The 20,605-nt window shown below is 38.9% G+C and overlaps 1 protein-coding gene and 1 long non-coding RNA gene across 21 annotated transcripts in view; one reads left to right on the top strand and one right to left on the bottom strand.

Moving 5' to 3' along the window:
• The window catches only part of LOC309528593, a 61,676-nt gene extending 60,724 nt beyond the window's left edge, over positions 1-952 (top strand). For 5 of the 7 annotated variants that reach the window (XR_014217812.1, XR_014217813.1, XR_014217814.1 and 2 more), the window contains one exon: positions 802-906. This is a non-coding gene — a long non-coding RNA (uncharacterized lncRNA). Of the gene's footprint in view, positions 1-801 lie in introns of all 7 variants that reach the window. The other 2 variants (XR_014217810.1, XR_014217811.1) reach the window with 2 other exon arrangements.
• The window catches only part of PTPRK (protein tyrosine phosphatase receptor type K), a 327,907-nt gene continuing 307,444 nt past the window's right edge, over positions 143-20,605 (bottom strand). For 6 of the 14 annotated variants that reach the window (XM_082216025.1, XM_082216024.1, XM_082216027.1 and 3 more), the window contains 13 exons: positions 20,396-20,413; positions 17,918-17,954; positions 16,039-16,136; positions 13,406-13,522; positions 11,425-11,594; positions 10,744-10,879; positions 9,977-10,126; positions 9,263-9,436; positions 8,025-8,156; positions 7,289-7,414; positions 6,282-6,445; positions 5,553-5,688; positions 143-2,580 (listed from right to left, as the gene is read on the bottom strand). In XM_082216025.1, the coding sequence (XP_082072151.1) occupies positions 2,527-2,580; positions 5,553-5,688; positions 6,282-6,445; positions 7,289-7,414; positions 8,025-8,156; positions 9,263-9,436; positions 9,977-10,126; positions 10,744-10,879; positions 11,425-11,594; positions 13,406-13,522; positions 16,039-16,136; positions 17,918-17,954; positions 20,396-20,413 (1,512 nt within the window). In that variant the 3' untranslated portion in view covers positions 143-2,526. The remainder of the gene's footprint in view (positions 2,581-5,552; positions 5,689-6,281; positions 6,446-7,288; positions 7,415-8,024; positions 8,157-9,262; positions 9,437-9,976; positions 10,127-10,743; positions 10,880-11,424; positions 11,595-13,405; positions 13,523-16,038; positions 16,137-17,917; positions 17,955-20,395; positions 20,414-20,605) is intronic. The other 8 variants (XM_082216026.1, XM_082216029.1, XM_082216031.1 and 5 more) reach the window with 3 other exon arrangements.

Raw genomic sequence — 20,605 nt, 5'->3', positions numbered from 1 at the left:
AGATAACTTATATCTGGATAACTTTATATCTGATGAAAAGAAAGGCAATGTTAGGACCAAGATAACTGTGGGAGGCAGTGGAAGACAGGAGTGCCTGGCGTGCTCTGGTCCATGGGGTCACGAAGAGTCGGACACGACTAAATGACTAAACAACAAGAAACTGTATGTTTAGGGTGGCTTTACAAAGAGGAACAACCTTTTAACACATTTCCACCACAGTTTTACAACCACAGTTTCACCACTACTAAGATAAATTTGTTATTCTGAATTAATTAACCTTGAATAAAAAGGGTTGCAATTTTGCTACACAGTGCTTTCAAATAAAATGATTAGTGCAGTCAAAACAGGAAATAATATGAACTCAGCATTTTATAAAACTTCTTTAATTCACTCTTTCTTTACATGAGTATTTATAAGCACCTTGTAATTTACTCTTGATAAAAAAAATCAACAAGAAACAGGAATGATTTTCATTAGGAAAATATGTCCAGGCTTAAGAATGTGCATATGAAGATAAAAGTAAAAACATGGATAGTTTGCATACCAAGACTACAACCTAATCTTGAATTGATTCAATCCATTTTGGCTTTGTCACAACACAAAGCTTCTATCAACACAATCCTAGACAACCAGTGGAGATAAAATGCATGCACAGCTGAAGGTGTTCTGAAAGTTTTTACTGCAGCCAGCCATCTCACAAATGCCTGTAATAAACATTTATTTATACTGCTATAGTTATTTGTAGGGGATAGTGCTGTGTGGAAATTCAATTTCTTGAATTTTTTTTCTGCTGCAAAACAGGCTCCCATCTGCTTCCATTATACATTGCTCCAGTGCCCTGTGGTTTTCCAGGCTGCCATCACTTCCTTTTTTGAAAAAAAAAATCTGATGACCTCTTCCCCTGAGCTTTAATTGAAGGACAGGAAGTCGGGAAGCTAGCTGAATGCCTGAGGTCAGTGAACTCGTTAATTTTGTGTTTAAAAGAAATCATTAATTTACTATTTGTTTTATTTATTGCATTTATATACCACCTTTCTGCCGAAGCACCCAAACGCTTTGCAATTATAAAATACTAAAACAAATAATAAAAAGTATAGTAAAAATAATTTGGGGCGGGGATAAACAGCAGTCAGGCACACAGTGGAGAGCCTCCGCCTTTCTGTGCTTATAAGAAAGCTGAGTTGAAGATTTTCAGGAAACTCAGTCCCCCAAGAAGGCAGTAGAATGCAAACCACTGGAAAGATGATTTGCAGAATGAAAGAAAGGATGGTCACAACAGGTAATTAGAACAAAACGCACCCAAATCCATGAGAATTTCACCAAAATCCCCCTTCTGATAAATTACGGATGCAGTTTATTTACTCATTAATAGTCAGTATTTGCAGAAGGAATTTAGATTGAAGCACTTCTCCGTTGCATGGCTGACTGGGATGCCTCCAGCCTGTCAACATGAAAAGAAATGTGGTTTGTTTTTGAAACCAAGCATTCCTTCCTTCTTGCTCTGCATTTCACACATCTATTACTAACCTATTTGTTCCTTTAAAAAAATTAATGGAATTATGTCCACCATTGTTCAAGTCATAAGCAAGGCCATATGTGTGCAGTTGCCATTTGATTCAGATTATTAGACTCTGGGGTGGTACTATACATGTTGAGATAACTTTTGATTTAGACCTTCCCCAACAAAGTCATTTGCATGGATTCATTCATAAGTGTGTATACAACAACAACAACAATAAATCACCATACCAGTGTTTTCTGGTCTACCTATTAAAAGTCTCTCTCTTTCTCTACTTTCACAGAAACATACAAAAAATAAGCTACAAAAATTGCTTACACTTGATTTCAGCACAAAAAAAGCTTTTTGAGAAAGAATGGTTTTTGTTCAGCCATCATAAAAGGAATGTCAGTAAACAATAAATACAATGTGCTTTCCCCCCTCCATATCAACATATTTACACTTGAGTCTTTGGCTTATGTTTAGATTTCTTTATAAAGAACTTTGATCAGGCTGTCATTGCACATTAAAACAAAATAAGCCAGTTATCATACATATATATCTATATATATATATTTTCTTGCAACACATGAAACCTATAGAGACTATCAATCTGCACAGTTTTGTTTACTTTTTAACAGTTTATCAAATTAAGAACGAAAGGAAAATAAAATGTTGACTAGAATAGATACATGCAACAGATGGTGGTTCTAGTGTAACCGAGAAACAACTGAATATACAAACACTGGAAAAATCCTACCTCGAACAGCAGACGTGCTCTGCCTCTGCTCTTCTTTATTTTTGTGGCACTATATGTTCATACTGTGTACAGGCATAGAAACAGTTCTTTATATATATATTTATATATAATTAAGATACACCATTTATTAAGAAAAATACTTTTGCATTTAAAAATTAAGTCTCCCTCTTCACTAAAATCTTTCTTCACAGGTTCAACAGCTGATGCCAAAACAGTTTATTAAATTTCTTATTATTTGGTTCACTTGATTGCATCCACCCTTTTCTCACTAAGATGATTCGAGGTACTCAAGTGCAACGTCGTAGCAGAAACGATATTGCTCCTAAGGGGAGGAATGCAAAGAGTCAGTCAGATCATGCAATAAATAAAATGAGATAAGAAGTGACATTCCTTAAAACTGCATAATTTGCTTTGACAGTATCAAGACTTTACTTTGATATGAATTTATTTTTTTGTAATGCTTAGGTGTATGTGTTGCTGCTATAGCTTGAGATCCATCTTAAAGCAAGATGGTCTAGGAATCTCTTTGTGACTAATGGTTTGTATCCCTGTGATTCTTTCAGCTACTCTACCAGATGGAAAACAAACAGTTTTCATTAATCAGTTTGAAGAACTTTACCGCCTCATCATGGACACCATTCATTTCACAAAGTCAAACAGCATCCAGCCATTAACAAACACCAGCATCTGAATACTACAGCAAGAGACCACTCTTCTGTGCTGCTAAACTGAAAGTAACCCAAGCCCAGCTTTCCCCGTTGTGACAGTGAGCTCTGTAAGGTCAAATATCTAAGAATTTCAATTTTAATCTGTTGGTAAGTAGAGATGTACAGCAAGAGTTTGCAGCTGGACTGTACAAAGTTATGCATTCTGAGATACGTGTTTTGCTCCAAGATCCACTCTCTGTGAGGATCTGAATTTATTTTCTCCCTAAGATGAAGATTTTCTGCATTCTCAAAGGGAGAGATGGAGAAATTCCCCTCGCACTCCCACTGCCCCCTCCCCCAGCCCTAAGTCTAGAAACTTAATCTTGTAAGCAGGAAGTGGGGAAAGCTTTCTGAAAGGCCCCCCCCCTTGTTCTTTTTGGTTATCTGATCATCTTGCTAAATGTAGGGCAGGTAACAAAGCTACATGGGTTTTCTTGGCTTGCTTCTTCACCTAGCTTGAACAGCTGCTGTGTTCAAGATGGTTCACCTACATAATACAGGGACATTGAAAACATGCAACTACAGAGCAAGATTGCAATGAAATATCAGTATTTTTTTCTATTTTCTGTGTTAAAGATTAAATAGTAACATGTGAAATTCTAGGCAAGAAGCTTATTGATTACATTACACTGTGTATGTTCTGAAGTGATTTGCAAAAGTATCAAAAACAGCCTTATTAAAAGTGCCCTCTTAGGAAACAAAACAACCCACCTAGTCCTTAAACCTGTTTGGAAATTCAGCAGCCAAGTAGAGAATACTACAGGATGGGACCTGTAAGTAATTGGAAGTGAAGGGAGGGGGAAAAGCCATTTTTCTCTACCTTCTCTCCCCCCACCCCAAGCCTCTACTACCTTTAGTTAAGGATGTTGGGGGAAATTCTGATGAAGACAGAAGCAGAAATTGCTGATGTTCACTTGTTTGCCCTATGTCCAGTGTGGAAAACTAATCTAGCATATACTGATTGGCAGGCCCGTGCAGGGAGGCAGCAGGTTAGACTTATCCTGGCTAAACCAGCCACGGGGCCTCACCAGGGACTGGCTGCTTTTTGTTTGTAACTTACCGTATTTTTCGGCCCATAGAGCGCACCTAGTTTTTTTTGGGGGGGGGGGATAAAGAAAAAAAAATATTTCCCCTCCCAGGCGCGGGGCTGGGGCGGGGGAAGCCCAACCCCTCTCGCTCTCCAGGCTTCAGGAAGCAGGAGAGCTGCCTGCACCCCGAAGCCTGGGGGCGCGCTGAGCTCAGCACCCCCAGGCTTCGGGCTTCGCGCAGCACTCTGCCTTCCCCCAAAGCATCAGAATAGGGCTGTCAAGGTCACCTGCCCCTTCTGTTGAGTTTGGTTCTTTTTCTGTTTATTTTTTTTAAGATGGGGCTAGTTACCTTACTGTTTTTTTTGTGGGGTAGCCTGGTTCATTTGTCTTTTTTCTTCGTTTTGGGTCTAGGTGTGTGTGTTTTGTATGTGAATACACACACACACATGCATATGTGTGTGTGTGTGTGATTCTGACTGTGTTTTTTGTGGGTTGACTAGAAGGCATAGATCATGGGGCGAGCTATCTGGAGGGTAAGAGCGACCTTTAGCTCACTACAGCTGACTTCAGGAAGAAGTGAAAAGTTCCAGAAATGCTCAGGCCATAGGGCAACTGTATTTCCCGTAAATACAGAATTCCAGTCTGGGCCTTTTAACCTCAGCCAGCTATATGAGAGCATGGATAGTGGTAGTAAGCAAGTGACTTGTGTCTCTGTGTTCTCTATAGCAGGAGAAGCCAGCATAATGCCCCCCAGATGCTGTTAAGCTCCAACTCCCATGAGCTTGGCCAACTGTCAGGGCTGAAGGGAGATAAATCCACCAACATCTGGAGGGCTCTATAGCCTGGCCTGTTGCCTTACTGTAGGGTCTGGACAGCCTCCTTTCTGTTGAGAGCCCTCAGAGGTATTCAATCAAGGTTCTCATAACAAATGAGGGTAGGCGTGAAACCAGTGATGGCGGGGGCCACTATGCCTTTTCTCTCTTTCTCTCAATCTGTTTGTTTGTTGATTCAGCAGGAACAGATTACTCCTGCCAGAGGGCTTTTGAAACTAGGTGAAGGACTGTAGGTCGCCCACCCCTGCCTTAGAGCTACTTTCTCTCTTCTTCTCTCCCAAGGTATCATGTCATCTGTAGATTATAGATTGTGATACCTTCCTGACACTAAATCACACAGGAAATGAACTTTGAGATGTTTCAATGAGTAAGGTGTAACCACAATCTTAACAGAGATTTCCCAAAGCGAGATATCCTTCAGAGCTGACAAAATGCATTCCATTTTCACAGGCATTCAGTAAATGGGGGGAAATAGGGGGTTATGCTTGGATGTGAATGTATCATAATAGGTTTCTGATAAAGGAGGGAAAGGAACTTGGAGAGTATTTTGTCTGACCCAATACAGGATCTAGAATGCAGGATGCAACTGTGTTTTTATAGTCCCAGTCATTTTTTCTCTCGACAGAGAACATTTCTATCTATGAGATTTTGTTTGGCAAATACTTTTTAAAAAAATATTATTTTTGCCTGTCTACATAAAGTAACATTCCAGATCGACAAACTTACCGGTGTTTCTACCATGTTTGGCTTACTGTTCCGCAAAGTTTTTACTGCATGGAAAACGTCGATGACATTTTGCCTTTTAACCATTTCCACTACTATGCCTATGGCACAGAACATTCCACTTCGTCCACCACCATTCCTGAGCAGAAAAAAAGAAAGAAAGGTTTAAATGGTTGTATCCGACTAAGTTATAAAGTTACAACAGTGACCCACTTAGTTGGGAGTAAGCCTCAATGAATACACTAGTCTTTACTCCTGAGTAGACATGGCTAGGAATCCACTTAGTGACATTCACTGATTTTTATTGGGTGGGGTTTACCTAACAACCCCCCCAATCATTGGAAGCCCTGCTTATGGGTTTCTGCTCATACAAAAAGGGCTTTCTTCCCTCTGTCCCGAAACTGACTTGGTCAGGAGAACCCCCAGAGCTGCACAGGAGGAGGAGATAATTCAATCTAGCAAACTGATATGCTTGCACAGATGGAACATTTGAAACCTCACATATGTACTTCTAACCCTTTTAATTAGCATTTAGTTGCAGATTCATGGCAATCACTGAACTCTAGGATAACCTTTGAAAAAGATTGCATTAAATAGAAAAATTGATTTGGAAAATAATAGAGGAGTCTATCCTTCCTCTAGTGAGTCATGCTAGACTAGTCAAGGTATGGAAGCCAGTTCACAGCATGGGGATAATTAGATTTAAGGGTGAAAATGCTATATGACACTTACAGACAATGAATTATAGTTCTGCCTTCTCCTTCTTCACATTCTTCTTGCCACTTTTCAACCTGAAGAATTAACTTCAGGAATGACCGTTTGGAGCCTGGCACATCCCTGTGAGATGCCCATCCCAAATACTGGAACTGCTGTACCATCAGATAGCCTTCCTGAGGCTGATGAGAATACAACATCAACAATCACAAGTAACCATTATAGAAAATCCAAAAGTTTCAGCAGAGTAATAGCTTTATTAGGACCAGTTTAAAAGCTTCAAGGTAAGCAAGCATGCACAGTTTTAATCAGGCTGAGTGTAAAACAAAAATGCAATTGGAAAAAGGATGTTGGAGGGTGTTAAGATGACATTGGGGGGAAATGTTTGTGGAAACTTAACTAGGTGAGGCCACATTGGGTGAAAAAATATCTCAGGTTGCACCAAGGGCACAGACCAGAGAAGCATGATTGCTCAGCTGTTGATTCCCACAAAGGCATGTTAGAATGACCCATAGTTTCAGCATCAAAGTATATGCTAAACTCTACAATCCCCCATATGTCTAGGTAATAATCATGAGTTTAGCAAAGTTATCTACTGCTTTGTGTGACTACAATAAATATGTATTTCTCATGGAGGGGAGATGACATAAAAATAAAATAAACAGAAGGATGTGAAAACAATCTGGATTAGAAAATGGTGGTTTGGAAAGAATCTGAGAACTTTTAAGATGCTCATCGTGAAATAAATGAATATTTGTTTGCACCACTTTGTTTAATAAAATGCACCGGTGACTTTAGAATTCACATAAATTAATTGTTATTTACTATTGGTAAACCTTAAAAAAAAATCCATGGTGCCTTTAGTGTATATTACAGTGCAATTTAATTGCACCATGGTGTAAATGAAGACTTTTCGAACTATTTTGAAAACCCCTAGCTAGTTGTGTGTATTTTTAAAAGCATGTATTACTTAGTGTTGAAGTAAATAAACATGACTCCCTGTTAACCATAAACATATTGCTTACCCTTGTTAAATTGCATATCCTGAAAATTCTGTTTATTACATCACAATCCATTGAGCAAGACATGCATTCCACCTGGATGGGGCCATATCTCAGCAATCCTTCCTCTGGCCAGTACTGTGGACAGCCCTGCATGATATTTAATAGGTAAAATTAAATTATAGCTAGCATTGCACATGTATTTTGTGTTAAGAAATCAATGCTTGAAAGCACAACTGCAAGACAGACATTACTGTATTGCTCCATCTTTGCAGGATGAGGCAGTGTAATTACCTCAGACCTTGCAGAAGGAGCCAAGAGTTCCCCATATTTGGTTAACATGGTACCCATTGGGGAAGAAGGTATAGATCAATACAGTTAGAAACACTATTAGCTGCCACCAGGGGCTGTTTATGGTTAGAAAGATTTATTTAAGTGACTAGTATTAGTTTGCAGTGCTAGTTACTTTGATGTCTGTTGTATGCTACGATTATAAGTGGATCTGGAATTGTGGAGTACATGCAGGCCTTATTCCCCTAGTATAAAGTGGTACATTCCAGGAAATTTTTACCACCTGATTACAACTTCTTCTAGATCACGCTTCCTCAATATACTGCCCTGCAGATGTTGTTGGATTTCAAGTCACATCAGCCCCAGCCAAGATTGGCATAGATGATGGACCCTGTAGTCCAAAACATTGGAGCGTTCCAGTTTGGGGATCAGTGGTTTACAGGTACATCCATTACCATTAAGAACTTACCTGTGATAAATCAACTTCATTTAACATCACAAGAGAGGTACAGCCATAGTCGTATACTAATCGCCAAAAATCTTTCACAGTGTTTGGTAGAGGGTGCTGTGTGACGATGAAAGCAGCAGGTTGTCTGTAGCTCTGCATTTTTGAAAAAGAATAGTAGTAAACAAAAGCATTATGTCAATTGCAATCAGAAACAATCATGCCGTCCCCAGCACATAGAACATGCTCAACATTATATAATGCTCAACATTATATATGAAAACAAGATAAAACACCTCAATATATTTTCTTGAAAGACAGCCTTTACTTATTTCATTAGATTTAATTTCCAAGAAAGTGCACATTGTATCAACCATTGGCTCTGAGCCCCACAGGTTGTTTAGGTTAAGGGGGAATTTGTTAAGACATCCATGAAACTACCTACAAGTACAACAAAACAATGCCTTGGGCTCTTTGTAGATGTAGAAGGGAGCTAAGGTGGTAAATACAGCCAGAGTTTGTAAGATAAATTAATTATAATGAATAACAAAGAGAAAAAGGGAGTTTAAGTTTTATATCAAAATCTCCCAAATTAGGAAACTTATTTAGACATTCTATTGTATTTATATATAACTGTTTGGGGAACTGGAGAAGGCTTTAAATATAGGAAGAGAACACAGGGTTATCTGGCTCACTTTGTCTACAATGTCTGGCAGTGATTCTCCAGGGCTTCTGAAAGGAGTGTGAGCCTTATCTGGTGATTGAACCTGGAAGCATTTTCATGCAGAATATATGCTCTACCATGGCACTATGAACCTTCCCCATTGGACACATGTACTGGCATACAAACAAACTAAACTTTGCATGTACAGATGGTAGCAGCTATGCAGGATGTTGAACTGAGTATTATTTCTCCACTGTTCTGCTTGCTAATCCATTATTTCTCCTGGGACTGCACTCATTAGCAAAAGACAAATTGCTAGAACTGGCTGCAAATTAACATACAAATCATGAAAGTCCTTCTAGTTTTCTTTCGTGAATTTTCAATTTCAACAAGCTACTGAAAGCATGAGAAACTCGGATTGGAAAGTCAAGAGAACCACCACTGTGCAACCCATTTTACCAAACACTGCAAGAAAGCCAACAATATTTCTTTAAGTAGCAATATTTCTTTTAACTAGCTTTAAGTAGCAATTATTATTTTCAACTTTACTACCCATCATTTCAAGGCATATTACACAGACAAAGGAAACGGTTCTTACGTCCATAAGGGCAGCATTGATATAGTTGCTGCTCTCTCCATCAATAGTAATTAAGAAAGGCAGACATCTGTCAGGTGGCAGCATATCCATAAAGCGGTTCTTGTCATGATTCCTTGGCAGGCATGCTATGCTGCAGTCTTCAGCTTGCAGCCGAGGAGTCACTGAATTCAAGGTCTAGAGGGCAGAGGAAATCTTTGGTACAATATAGCTCACCTTACACCAGAACAGATTCGTGAATAGATTTCGGCACCAAATAGCATTGCTAGGTGGGACTGCTATGAGACAAGCAAAGGGCTTGCCTTCCTTGAGTTGTAATGCATTTCAGCCATGACAGAGACTGAAAATGAATTATCTACATTGGTTCTCAATCTGCATTCCGTCCAAAACGAAGAAAAGAAAGCATTGTGTGAAATTCATGCAAAGTGTTCCACACCTATTTAAAATGCAGAATCACCCCTGGCAGGCCGAAGGTCACTGCTGTTCAAACAAATTGGCAGCCTGTGGCAATTACAATCAGACAATTGTACTCCACATTTATAGATGACTTTGTAAAGCACATAATAGAAAGAACTAGGTTATACATTAGGCTCAATGCAAGGAGGTGGCAAAAGGTTGTGAATCTGATATACAAACTGGGAGAAATTATATATAACTAGAAGCAAAAAAGATTTTTAAAAATGCTGGTATATAAAAGCTACCAGCAACTGAAAATACCTGAAATTCATCTTTGAGATGTGAAGAGTTTGTCTGAGAGTCTATTCTAATCATATCAAAATATGCAGCTTTGAATTCACAGACAGGGATGGCAGTTTCACCACATAAGCAGGCTTCCAAAATTGCATCATGAATAAAGATATACTGCTCCTGCCAAAGAAGGAACAGAAGAATAGTCTAGCAATATTTTTTTTTTTAAGTCACAAAATCTCTCTTTTAGATACCTTCTCACTAGGAATCTTATTCAAGGAAGCTTAACTCAATCCATTTTTTATACTGCTTAAGCACTTTAAGTACAGTCCATTCCTTAACTAGGATTCACTTAATCAGGGCGATTTCCTGAGAATGGCAAATTTTTAAATCTAGAAATAGCAAAAGCCTCAGTAATTTGCTGAAGCCAGAGATTTAATGTTTTCTGGGGGGAGGTGTTTCCATTTTTATGTTTCTGCCAGCCGACCAAATTTGCTTGTTACTGGAAACAGCATTAAAAATACATAGCTCTGGATAAATGCTCTGAACATTTCCACATGCCAATAACTATCAGCAGGGATATACACACAAACCATTCTGGTTCAGCTGTATAATATTTTAAACCTCTTTCATGCCCACCTTCCCATTAGTACTCTGGCCTGCACCAGTTGCTCATTCTTGCTTAGTGGAGTGTCTTGATAGAAGCAAGGTTCTGTGTTATTTCTAGGACACCCAGGCAAAACACATCCAAGAAGGGAACTGGGACCCCCATTATTAAGAGCGGAGAAGCACTGTACCTCAGTCTGTACCATATTGATGCGGCGTGAGCGTAATGCTTTGACACAATTGTAGATGTCCACAACACCTTCTCTTTCTGCCATGTCTAGCATTATGTCAATTACAATGTAACAGCCAGTTCTTCCAGCTCCAGCACTGGAACGATTCAGAAAAGGGTTTACAGAGTATTTCCGCACTTAAAATCACAACTCCCCCCATACAAATTAAAAACCCTAGTCATTATATAGGCACACATTCTATTCTAAGAACCCTTTCTTTTGTGGCAGTTGTAGTAGTAATAACAGTATTAGTAATAAACTGGGAAGTAGTAGTAGTAGTAGTAGTAGTAGTAGTAGTTGGGCAATACTGATGTGTTCTTGTGTGCCTTCATTCACTTGCATTTCCAGAAGAAGTTGAGATAGTCAACAGAATATTTTTTTCATTTATCCAAACCATACCTCAATGTAGCTGAAAATTTTAGAAAACATAAAATAGAAACTGACTGAGTAGGACAATGAGGAAGCCTGGACGTTGGACAATAGTATCATTAAGCTACGTCTGTTAAAGTGACAGTTGAGAAAGAATAAACCAAGTTGAGAAAAGTAAACAAAGACCGAATCACACAGTGTCACACTAAGACAACTTCACAGGAGACTACACAGTTCATGCACACATTGAGAAGTTATAGAAAGTGCATCTACCTCTTCTCTACACACCTGCAATGCACAACAATAGGCCCGGCACTAGGAGGATTGGAGAGTTTAACACGGCGTATAAATGAAAGAAGGCCTGTTGCATTGTAAGGGACACCGTGATCTGGCCAGCCAGTAAAGTGGAACTGTTTAACTTCACGGATTTCATTGTAACCTCTCTGTCGAAATCGAAAAACAAAAAGCAGACAGTATTTTTTGTTCATCTGATGGATTAGGGAGCAGGGAAGACATTCAAATCAAAATATTGAATTTTGAGACAAGCACAACATCTACCAGAATCAATAAACATTTTTGTTAGTATTCTAAGCCAAAAATGTGACAATTGTTGCTTAAAATGGGACTCCTGCAATTGAATTTATGTGCGACTATAAATATAATCTGTCATCTTCCTTCCTATCAGCTTCCTTCATAAACCCAATATAATATTGAATGCGGCACTATTTTCTCATTGTATCTTGAAAATTGTACATTTACAGAGCCAATGCTGCATGTATTATAAAATTACAACAGCATATGAAAAGGCTTTCCCAAGAAGCTAAGCATGAAACACATGTGCTAGCATGGAAGTAAAGATGACAGTGCAAAACTGTTCTTAAGGAAAGCATTCCTGAGGAGTTAAAGACTTAACTGAAATAGTACATAAATGACAAGACTACATTAGAAATGCATGAAGCTTTACACTAGAGTAACTGACCTGGCCTCATCACAGAGTTACAAGGTACTTCATGGAAGATTAAAATAAATGCTCCGAAATAAAAAGTGAAAATAAAACAAATGCAGGTGAATAATACGCAACTTGCGTAATGAAGGAAATAAAAAGTAGTGAGGAATGTAAACTTCCATAGTCCCCCTCCCTTCCTCTTCTCTGTTGCAGCAAAAAGGAGATCAGAAGCATATGCTTCCATTTCTAAAACGAGCTAATTTCCCCATTAAATCCAAACTTTAGGAGTTGTGGTTCCTTTGAACTCTAGTGCAAACAAGCTAGGATCAAACCATAGTTTCAGACTCTTGAGTTTAAACAAACTAGAGTTCATCAAGTTCAGACTTTAAAGCCTTTGATCATGGTTTGTTCTGAGTGAAACAAAATACAATCACTGGTTGGGATTCAACACTAAGCCAAGTGTCATAGTTACTGGTCTCACGCGCTGAATGCAGCCAAGGAATGAATCAAAAAATGAAACTCATTATGCATTACTATAAGGGACTAGTAAAAAAATCCATAATAGAGCTTAGATAACAAAATGCTTACATTTGGTTTAACCAAAGTATTATGTAAGTAAAAAAGGTAAAGGACCCCTGGATGGTTAAGTCCAGTCAAAGGCAATTATTGGGTGCGGTGCTCATTATGCTTTTCAGGCCGAGGGAGCTGGCGTTTGTCCACAGACAGCTTTCCGGGTCATGTGGCCAGTATGACTAAACCACTACTGGTGCATGGAGCACCGTGACAAGTGCCAGACTGCAAGGAAATGCCGTTTACCTTCCCGCCGCAGCAGTACCTATTTATCTACTTGTACTGATATATTTTAGAACAGCTAGGTTGGCAGAAGCTAGGACAGAGCACAGGAGCTCACCCTGTCACGCGAATTTGAACTGCCAACCTTCTGATCGGCAAGCCCAAGAGGTTTAGACCACTGTACCACCTACATAATAGGGACTATTATGTATTACATTTTGTGAGCTGCTCTGGGGGCCTGTTTTGCCCAAAAGTTAGCATAGAAATAAATTTTAACATAACAACATAATGTAACCTAGTGACAAAATAGTTTGAGACATATTTTAAAGAGAAGATAGGCAAAATGAATTCATATGAGGATAAAGAAGTCAACACGTGTGTTGTTAATGGATGTAGATAAGGGATTGTAAGGGACAGAAGTATTGGCGGGACAATCACATGGCATATATGATCATAGCACCAACATTTGCTAAACTTGCAATACATTTTGTATACATAATAGTTTTAGATACTTACCCTTTCAAGGGTAAATGTCCTGACCACATATTCAGCCAGCGGTTCTACTTCCACACAAGTAACTTTGAAGTCCCCATACACTTCAGTGTCATCAGGCCAATACTTGTAGCATTTAACCTGCAAGGAAAGTTTTGAAAAATCTCCAAACCAAGGAAGGCAAATGCACGAAAAAATGGGACATGTTCAACGTCTTATTAATTCTGCCTAGTAATACAATAATATATATGCCATTACATAAATGAAATAGCCAATGAAGATGCTTCAAAAATAAAGGAATCAAGTTTTAAGGGGTGATCCTACAGCAAGATCTCCTGGGGTGAGTAGCTTAGGATGCAGCAGATTTCCGTTCAGTAGGCTGATGCCTGGTTCAACTGGAGCTAAATCCCTAATCCCAGTTGAGCCAAGCATAATCTCATCCTGGGGTAGGAGCAGAGAGGGAGGACTTAGATTGGGTACTAAGCCCATTTACCGTATTTTTCGCTCTATAACACGCACCTGACCATAACACGCACATCGTTTTTAGAGGAGGAAAACAAGGGAAAAAATATTCTGAACGAAACAGTGGTTGTATCATTTTTGTGCTTCATGCTGTGGCCACAGACATGTGATCTGATGGTGAATTTGGGCTGACCCAATGCAAAGATCCTGAGGATCCATGTGGATCCATGCTTTGTAACCACGTTTTTGCACCATTGCAGCCCCAGACAACAGTGGGTGCGTGATTTGGGGGGGGGCAGGCTGTAGCCATGGACATGCTATGTTCTCTGGTGGTGAATTTGGGGGTGACCCAATGCAAAGATCCTGAGGATCCATGCTTTTTAACCACATTTTTGCACCGTTGCAGCCCCAGGCAACAGTGGGTGCATGATTTGGGGGGGCAGGCTGCAGCCATGGACATGCTATGTTCTCTGGTGGTGAATTTGGGGGTGACACAATGCAAAGATCCATGTGGATCCATGCTTTTTAACCACATTTTTGCACCATTGCAGCCCCAGGCAACAGTGGGTGCATGATTTTTGGGGGGCAGGCTGTAGCCATGGACATGCTATGTGCTCTGATGGTGAATTTGGGGTGACCCAGTGCAAAAATCCTTAGGATCCATGTGGATCCATGCTTTTTAACCACATTTTAAGTGGGGAGGGAAGGAAAAACACAGAAGGGCTAAGAATGCAGGAGTGGGGTATAACGGGAGGGAGGAAAGGAAGGCAAAAGTTTCCCCCACGCACCCACCCAAGCCAGCCAGCTCTCTCTCTCTCTCTCTCTCTCTCTCTCTCTCTCTCTCTCCCACCTGCATGTTTTCAGCAGCACCGGAGCACAGAGAGGAAGGAGCGGAGCACAGAGAGGAAGGAGCGACAGTCTGCTTTTCCCCTCTGCTTGCCTGGAGGGGAGGGGCTTTCCCTGCTCTTTGTTCCATTTGAGCAAACACAGTAACGAAACAGAGGAGGGTGGGCAGTAAGACCCTGAGGCAGAATGCAGGAAAGCAGCAACTTCCTGTCTCACGGAGCTCCCTTCTCCCTGAAGCGCGGTTTGATTTTTGCCTTATTTTTCGGCTCCAGGGACCACACATTCGCTGCATAACACGCACAGACATTTCCCCTTCCTTTTTAGGAGAAAAAATCTGCGTGTTATAGAGCGAAAAATACGGTAGCTCAGTCACCTGACCTTACAACTCAGTATAAAAGGCTATCTTACAGGCTTGTTTTCCCTCTGCTAGGCTTAAGCAAGGAAGAGCAGAGCAGCAGCAGCAGAAGTTCTGCAACTGAATGGGGTTTGGATCTGGTACAACCTTACTCTGGCTTAAATTATACTTGCTTGCATTTTACACCAGCTTTTTTGAAGATAGTATTGCTCCCTTACTCTAATCAAGCATTCTTTTTTTTAAAAAAAAACCCTGGCTACATCAGATGCTACCTTTTTTTCTTTAAAAAGGAACAGTATTTACCTACTTATTTCATTTTTTCACAATCATTCCCCCCCCCTTGTTTTCAGAACCATTTCTCCATTTTTTCTAACTTACACCATCAAATGTCCATCTTTTATAAGCAGAGAAAGGCTGAAATACAGTTTAGGGTCTTCGGGAAGAGTATAGCACAATGGTATATAATCACAAAGTCTTTAGCAAACTGGTCAGATAGTGTTGGACTTGGAGCTACACTCAATTCTCTTCATTAATCCAATACTTTATCATTTGTGCACTTCAAGACATGCTATAGTTGATTAATGCTTTGTTGAACAAGTTCATAGGGGGGAAATGATATTGTGGTTTCTTGCCCCATATATGCTTATCTCATCTCTAGGCCCTTGGTGTGCTTATACATAGGTGTACACATAATGTGACTCAGTCTAAATCACATGATTGATATACAACATATATCAATCAAGAAATTGGGGATATGTGTGCTGGATTTTAAGCACACAAGCCCTTTGACATGTTACACACATATTAATAAGGGAGAACAAGTTCAGTAGGGTTCCTGGCTCGCATCCAGGGAAATGGTAATCTGCTCTGGCATCTTTCATTTCAAATTCTGGTGCCTTTATTTCAAAAGCACTGATTCAATTTTCATTAGCAAAACATTTACAGTGTTCAATGTGTTTCCTAAGGTTTCAGCGTTTTCTAAGGTACTACTTACCCGTCCAACCTCAACTAAATTTGTAACCATAACAATGCACGCAGATTGTTCCTGCCATATCATTCTCCAGAAATCGTACACCGTTTCATGGACTGGACCTGAAAAGAAAATACTCTTAAATAAATGTAAAGTAACTACCAAGCCACTGATCTCTAAAATACCTGCCAGTTATTTCCTTAGGTATGAAGGACTCCAGTAATCCTCCCCGGACCACTGCACATTTATAATTTATGTTTCATTAGTGCTTAAGTATCTCACTTAAACCAGATTATTAGGCATTAAGACTCTTCAACTTGGCATTATGCAAGAAAACACTGAAGTACTAAAAATCAGTAATTTTAATATGGGTTCATTAGCACATGAAAAGTCATCTTATCATAGTCTTTACGGAAAACTCTATTTGTCCTGCTCTCCTGCTGTCATTTTATTACAGACAACAGAACCTTGTGGTCTGTCCGTGATAGAACTTTGCAGTTAATTAAAATCCAGCCATCCTGTTCCCCCATAGGATGAATTTCATTGGCAGTGGCCCCTTAAGTTTCAGTCTAATACCTTAACTTAATAAGCCCTGCTTCGATTCTGATTCTAATAAATTTATATCCCCTTCTTAAATTAAATTAAATTATAACTGAAAAATATCTGCTAGGAAGGCAAGGATTATTGTACCCATGTCCTCCATGTGTGCTTTCTCTAGACACTGAATTGGCCACTGTGGGAAATAGGATGTTGGACAAGACTGGCCTTTGGTCCATTTCTGCAGGGCTATTTTTATGTTCTAAGGAAAAGACAGCACTAAATAAAATAAAAATTGTTAGCTAGTACATTAGGCCTAAACTAAGCAACAAAGAAGTTGGAAACAGCACCTGTGCTTACATTTTGAACACAGCTAGAGTTGTTGTGGGTTTTTGTTGTGGGTTTCCCCCTCAGGAGTAAATGACAAACAAATGGATCTTTACAGACACTTTGCTATGCAATTCTTAAGCCGATCAAAGAGCTGCATCTCTATTTTGTTATTTGTACCTACAGTGGGCTATAGTAAACATTTTGCAGCAAGCATTAGGTGCAACTATATTAGATGAAACTTAACCAACAGTATTTAATAGTACTTAATTTTATATAGCTCACACAATTATAATCTGAGATGCTAAATTACTTAAAATACTTAGGCTCTATTTTAGTTAGCTATTATTTTCAAGGTTCTCCTATTGTAAAATGGGTTCCATGGGTTCAGCTAAGCACTGAAGAGATAGAAATCTCTTCAAGCTTAATGGGGCAAAATTCACTGCAGTAATGGTTAATGCTTCATTATATTCTCCAGAAATGATAACCTTAAATTAATTATGGCCCAAATTATTAATAACAGTTTTTGCTATGACAAGGGAGACACTTCAGATAAGGCAGATTATCTTTCTTTCATGATTATTCTGCCTGGTTGTAACTATTACCGAGTTGATATAGGTGTAAAAAACAAAAATGAAAAACAAGGATCCATGACTCCAATAGAGAGCCCCACATTCACTGCAACTAGAGAAGGGGTTTGTCCTGAAAATAAACCAAACTGTTCAAATGTACCAACTGAAACACTCAAACAAGCAACCCTCCACCCCCCTCGCCAAACTACCCCCCCACACTTTGGCACAAGGGGTAACATGCAGCAGAAGGCTCCTAATCCAACAGGAGAAACCTTGTGGTGTCTCTTTTTTGCTGTGCAGAGCGTTGTTGCTAGCCAGGGGTCATGCGGCAGCCTTTCTCCAGGTCAGGTTTTTGTGACATGGAGTAGGGTTAGGAGTAGAAGCATGCTCTCACAACCTTCCACACAATGGCTGGAGTAACCCTTCAGACACTGTCCAAAATGACAGATACTCTGGCAAACTCTTACCTTGGGTTGCGATGTAGTGACTTGGCCTTTGGTATCCCTGAAACAGCAAAATAAGTTGATTTCTACAATGGACTATTATTAGCTTTGAAAGTAGAATCCAGTAGGGAAAATGAAGGCACACCCAAGACATTTGTAGGCATCCTTTTCAATATATGGTAGTTGTAGCTGGTCAGCTATATTGCCTAGTTTTAGCTATTATTATTTTTTGTAAAAAAAAACAACTTCCAAGTAAAGTGCTGGAAGAGAAATGAAGTCCCATTGATTTCAAATGGTTTCATTTCTGAGTGAATGTGCTTAAGACTGGATGGAAATTTCATATAACCTAATACAACATGTACTTTACGTAATATTAGATCAATGCTTCCTGATAGGTGTCATGTGAAATCTACAACTGGATCTCTGCTAGCATTAGTTCAGTGTTGAAACTATACACTTTGCCTTCACTTTTATGACTGAAATAGTTCTGTTTGCTGCTCCATATAATAAGCCGCGAAACAATCACACTTAATTAGCAAAAACTAACTTCCACTATGAATGCGCAAAAAATATTAGAGCCATAAATAACAAGCAGAACAGCTGAATGTTAGAGCTGGACAATGTGTATGTGTGCACAAATTCAAAATCTACATGCAATGTTGTAAAAATACTTTGTGCAGTTATATAAACCAAATTTTAGAATTAAAACAAATTGTGTGCATATATAATACTTTATATAAAGACATGTATATACACATGCACATATAGTACTACTGAATTTTTTCTACGCTATCATTTTCAAACATTGGAGAGAGCTCCACACTATTCAGTGTATTAAAACTACAAAAAAGCAATAATAACCAGAACCCATGGAAATTATTTCCAAGTGCCATTTTTTGTTAATAGCATGGCACAGCATTGTAAGAAGAAGCAAGCAATTTAGTAGTGCTGGCTTGCAAGGAAAGGTACCTATATCCCCTTGTATACAAATGTGAGATATGAGCCTTATATGCAGTGCTAAAGCTCCTGTAAACACCTTCTTCTCCAATGTTCCCTCAATAATTATTATGTATTATTCTTGTTCTTAAAAATACTTCTGGAGGAAACAACTTTGTGTAATTTTCCTCATATGAAACACATTCTACTGAATTGCTTGAGCTGGGAAATTGCTGCTATGAAATGAACACCCAAAGAGAACTTGATATTCAAATAGATTATATGTTTATGAATTTATTTTAGTGCACAATTTAAAATTTTGTTGTAATAAATTAATTAGTTCCGTTTTGTATATGCTAGTAAAATAACATTTCTGTTTCCTTAAACAGAATTGTGTCCCTCGGCATTTAACCAAGAACCTGTGATGGTTTTAATAAGAGGACTTCATGCAAAGGTCCCTAAAAATTAGAGTGAGTTGCATGTGCTAGGCCAATGACTTCCATTTTAGAGAACAATACTTCTGCAAATTTATCAGCAAAGCCACAAATTTTATATTGACACTTCTCAACAACAAACTGCTGAGTCATTTCCTAGTAAAGCATACCACATTCATGGGTCTTAACATTTGTTGTATTGGATTTAGTCACGCTTAGATTTAATGGATCTCCACTGTGACTGAGGCTAAAATCTGAACCCTATTTGCCTGGGAGTAAGCCCCACCAAATTCAACAAGATTTACTTCTGAGTAGGCATGGTGCGGATTGCACTATAAATTACCTAATCTCCAATTTTTAGTTTCAGTGAAATCGTATCCAAACCCTTCCCCCACCTTATTTCCATTTGTTTCTCTTGAACAGATATATATTTTGTATCTCCAAAACATGTCCATACTTGCCCAAGACATAATCTCTGGTGGAATCATGAAGCACACATTATAAGTTGTGTGAACACCCAGAACAAAAGGTGTGGGGGCAGGGGAAAGAAAAATGGAGAGAAACTCCTTGTGCTAATGGGGCAACGTCAGTGGATACAACCTATGTCTCTAAATATATATGTTTGTGTATATACTATATATACCATTACTGAATTGTCCCCAGCCCATAAGAAAAGTGCTCATAACTGGACTCCCTTTAACAAAAGGAGACAATTCACCACCATCAAGAACCCCTTTCGTATCATAACCAGGTCTCTTCAGAATCAGCACTATACACCAAACTATCCAGCTTCTCACATGAAAATGGAATGCAAAATAAAAGCTACTGACCAAAGCAAACAAAAATAATACTCAAGCAAAATGCAATTTTTCTTTAACAGATAAGGTCAGCTGGTTTAGCTGATGGTTTTCATGACTGCACTATAGGACTATCTAACTTTTAAAATACAGGTACAAACATAAATTATTAACACAAAGGAACATTTAAAAGACCAGATATATAAATGGGATTAATTAAATGAGGCATGCACATATATCTAGTAATAAAAATTAGAAGAGTAACACAACTGAGAATGTTTGCTATATTAAATAGTCATAACAGGATGCTGTTATTCACATATAGTGGTACTTACATCCCTGTACAGCCAAATCTACAGCCCAAATCAAAGTCAGATGTGAAAGAAAGCACAACAATGTCAGTGAGTACTAGGACGGAGAACAAGGAAAAGTGTACATTTTGTTCTTAATTGGGGGGAAAAAGCTGTCATTCAGTTTGTAGGAATTGCATGCAAAAAAGTTTCACAGAGAGAAGCTGGAAAGAAAAAGACCAAGCTGTATCATCT

The sequence above is a fragment of the Podarcis vaucheri genome (genome assembly GCF_965113315.1).
Source record: "Podarcis vaucheri genome assembly, chromosome: 3".
NCBI lineage: Eukaryota > Metazoa > Chordata > Lepidosauria > Squamata > Lacertidae > Podarcis > Podarcis vaucheri.
Note: the sequence above shows the minus strand (reverse complement) of the source record. Positions and strands in the feature narration are given on the sequence as shown.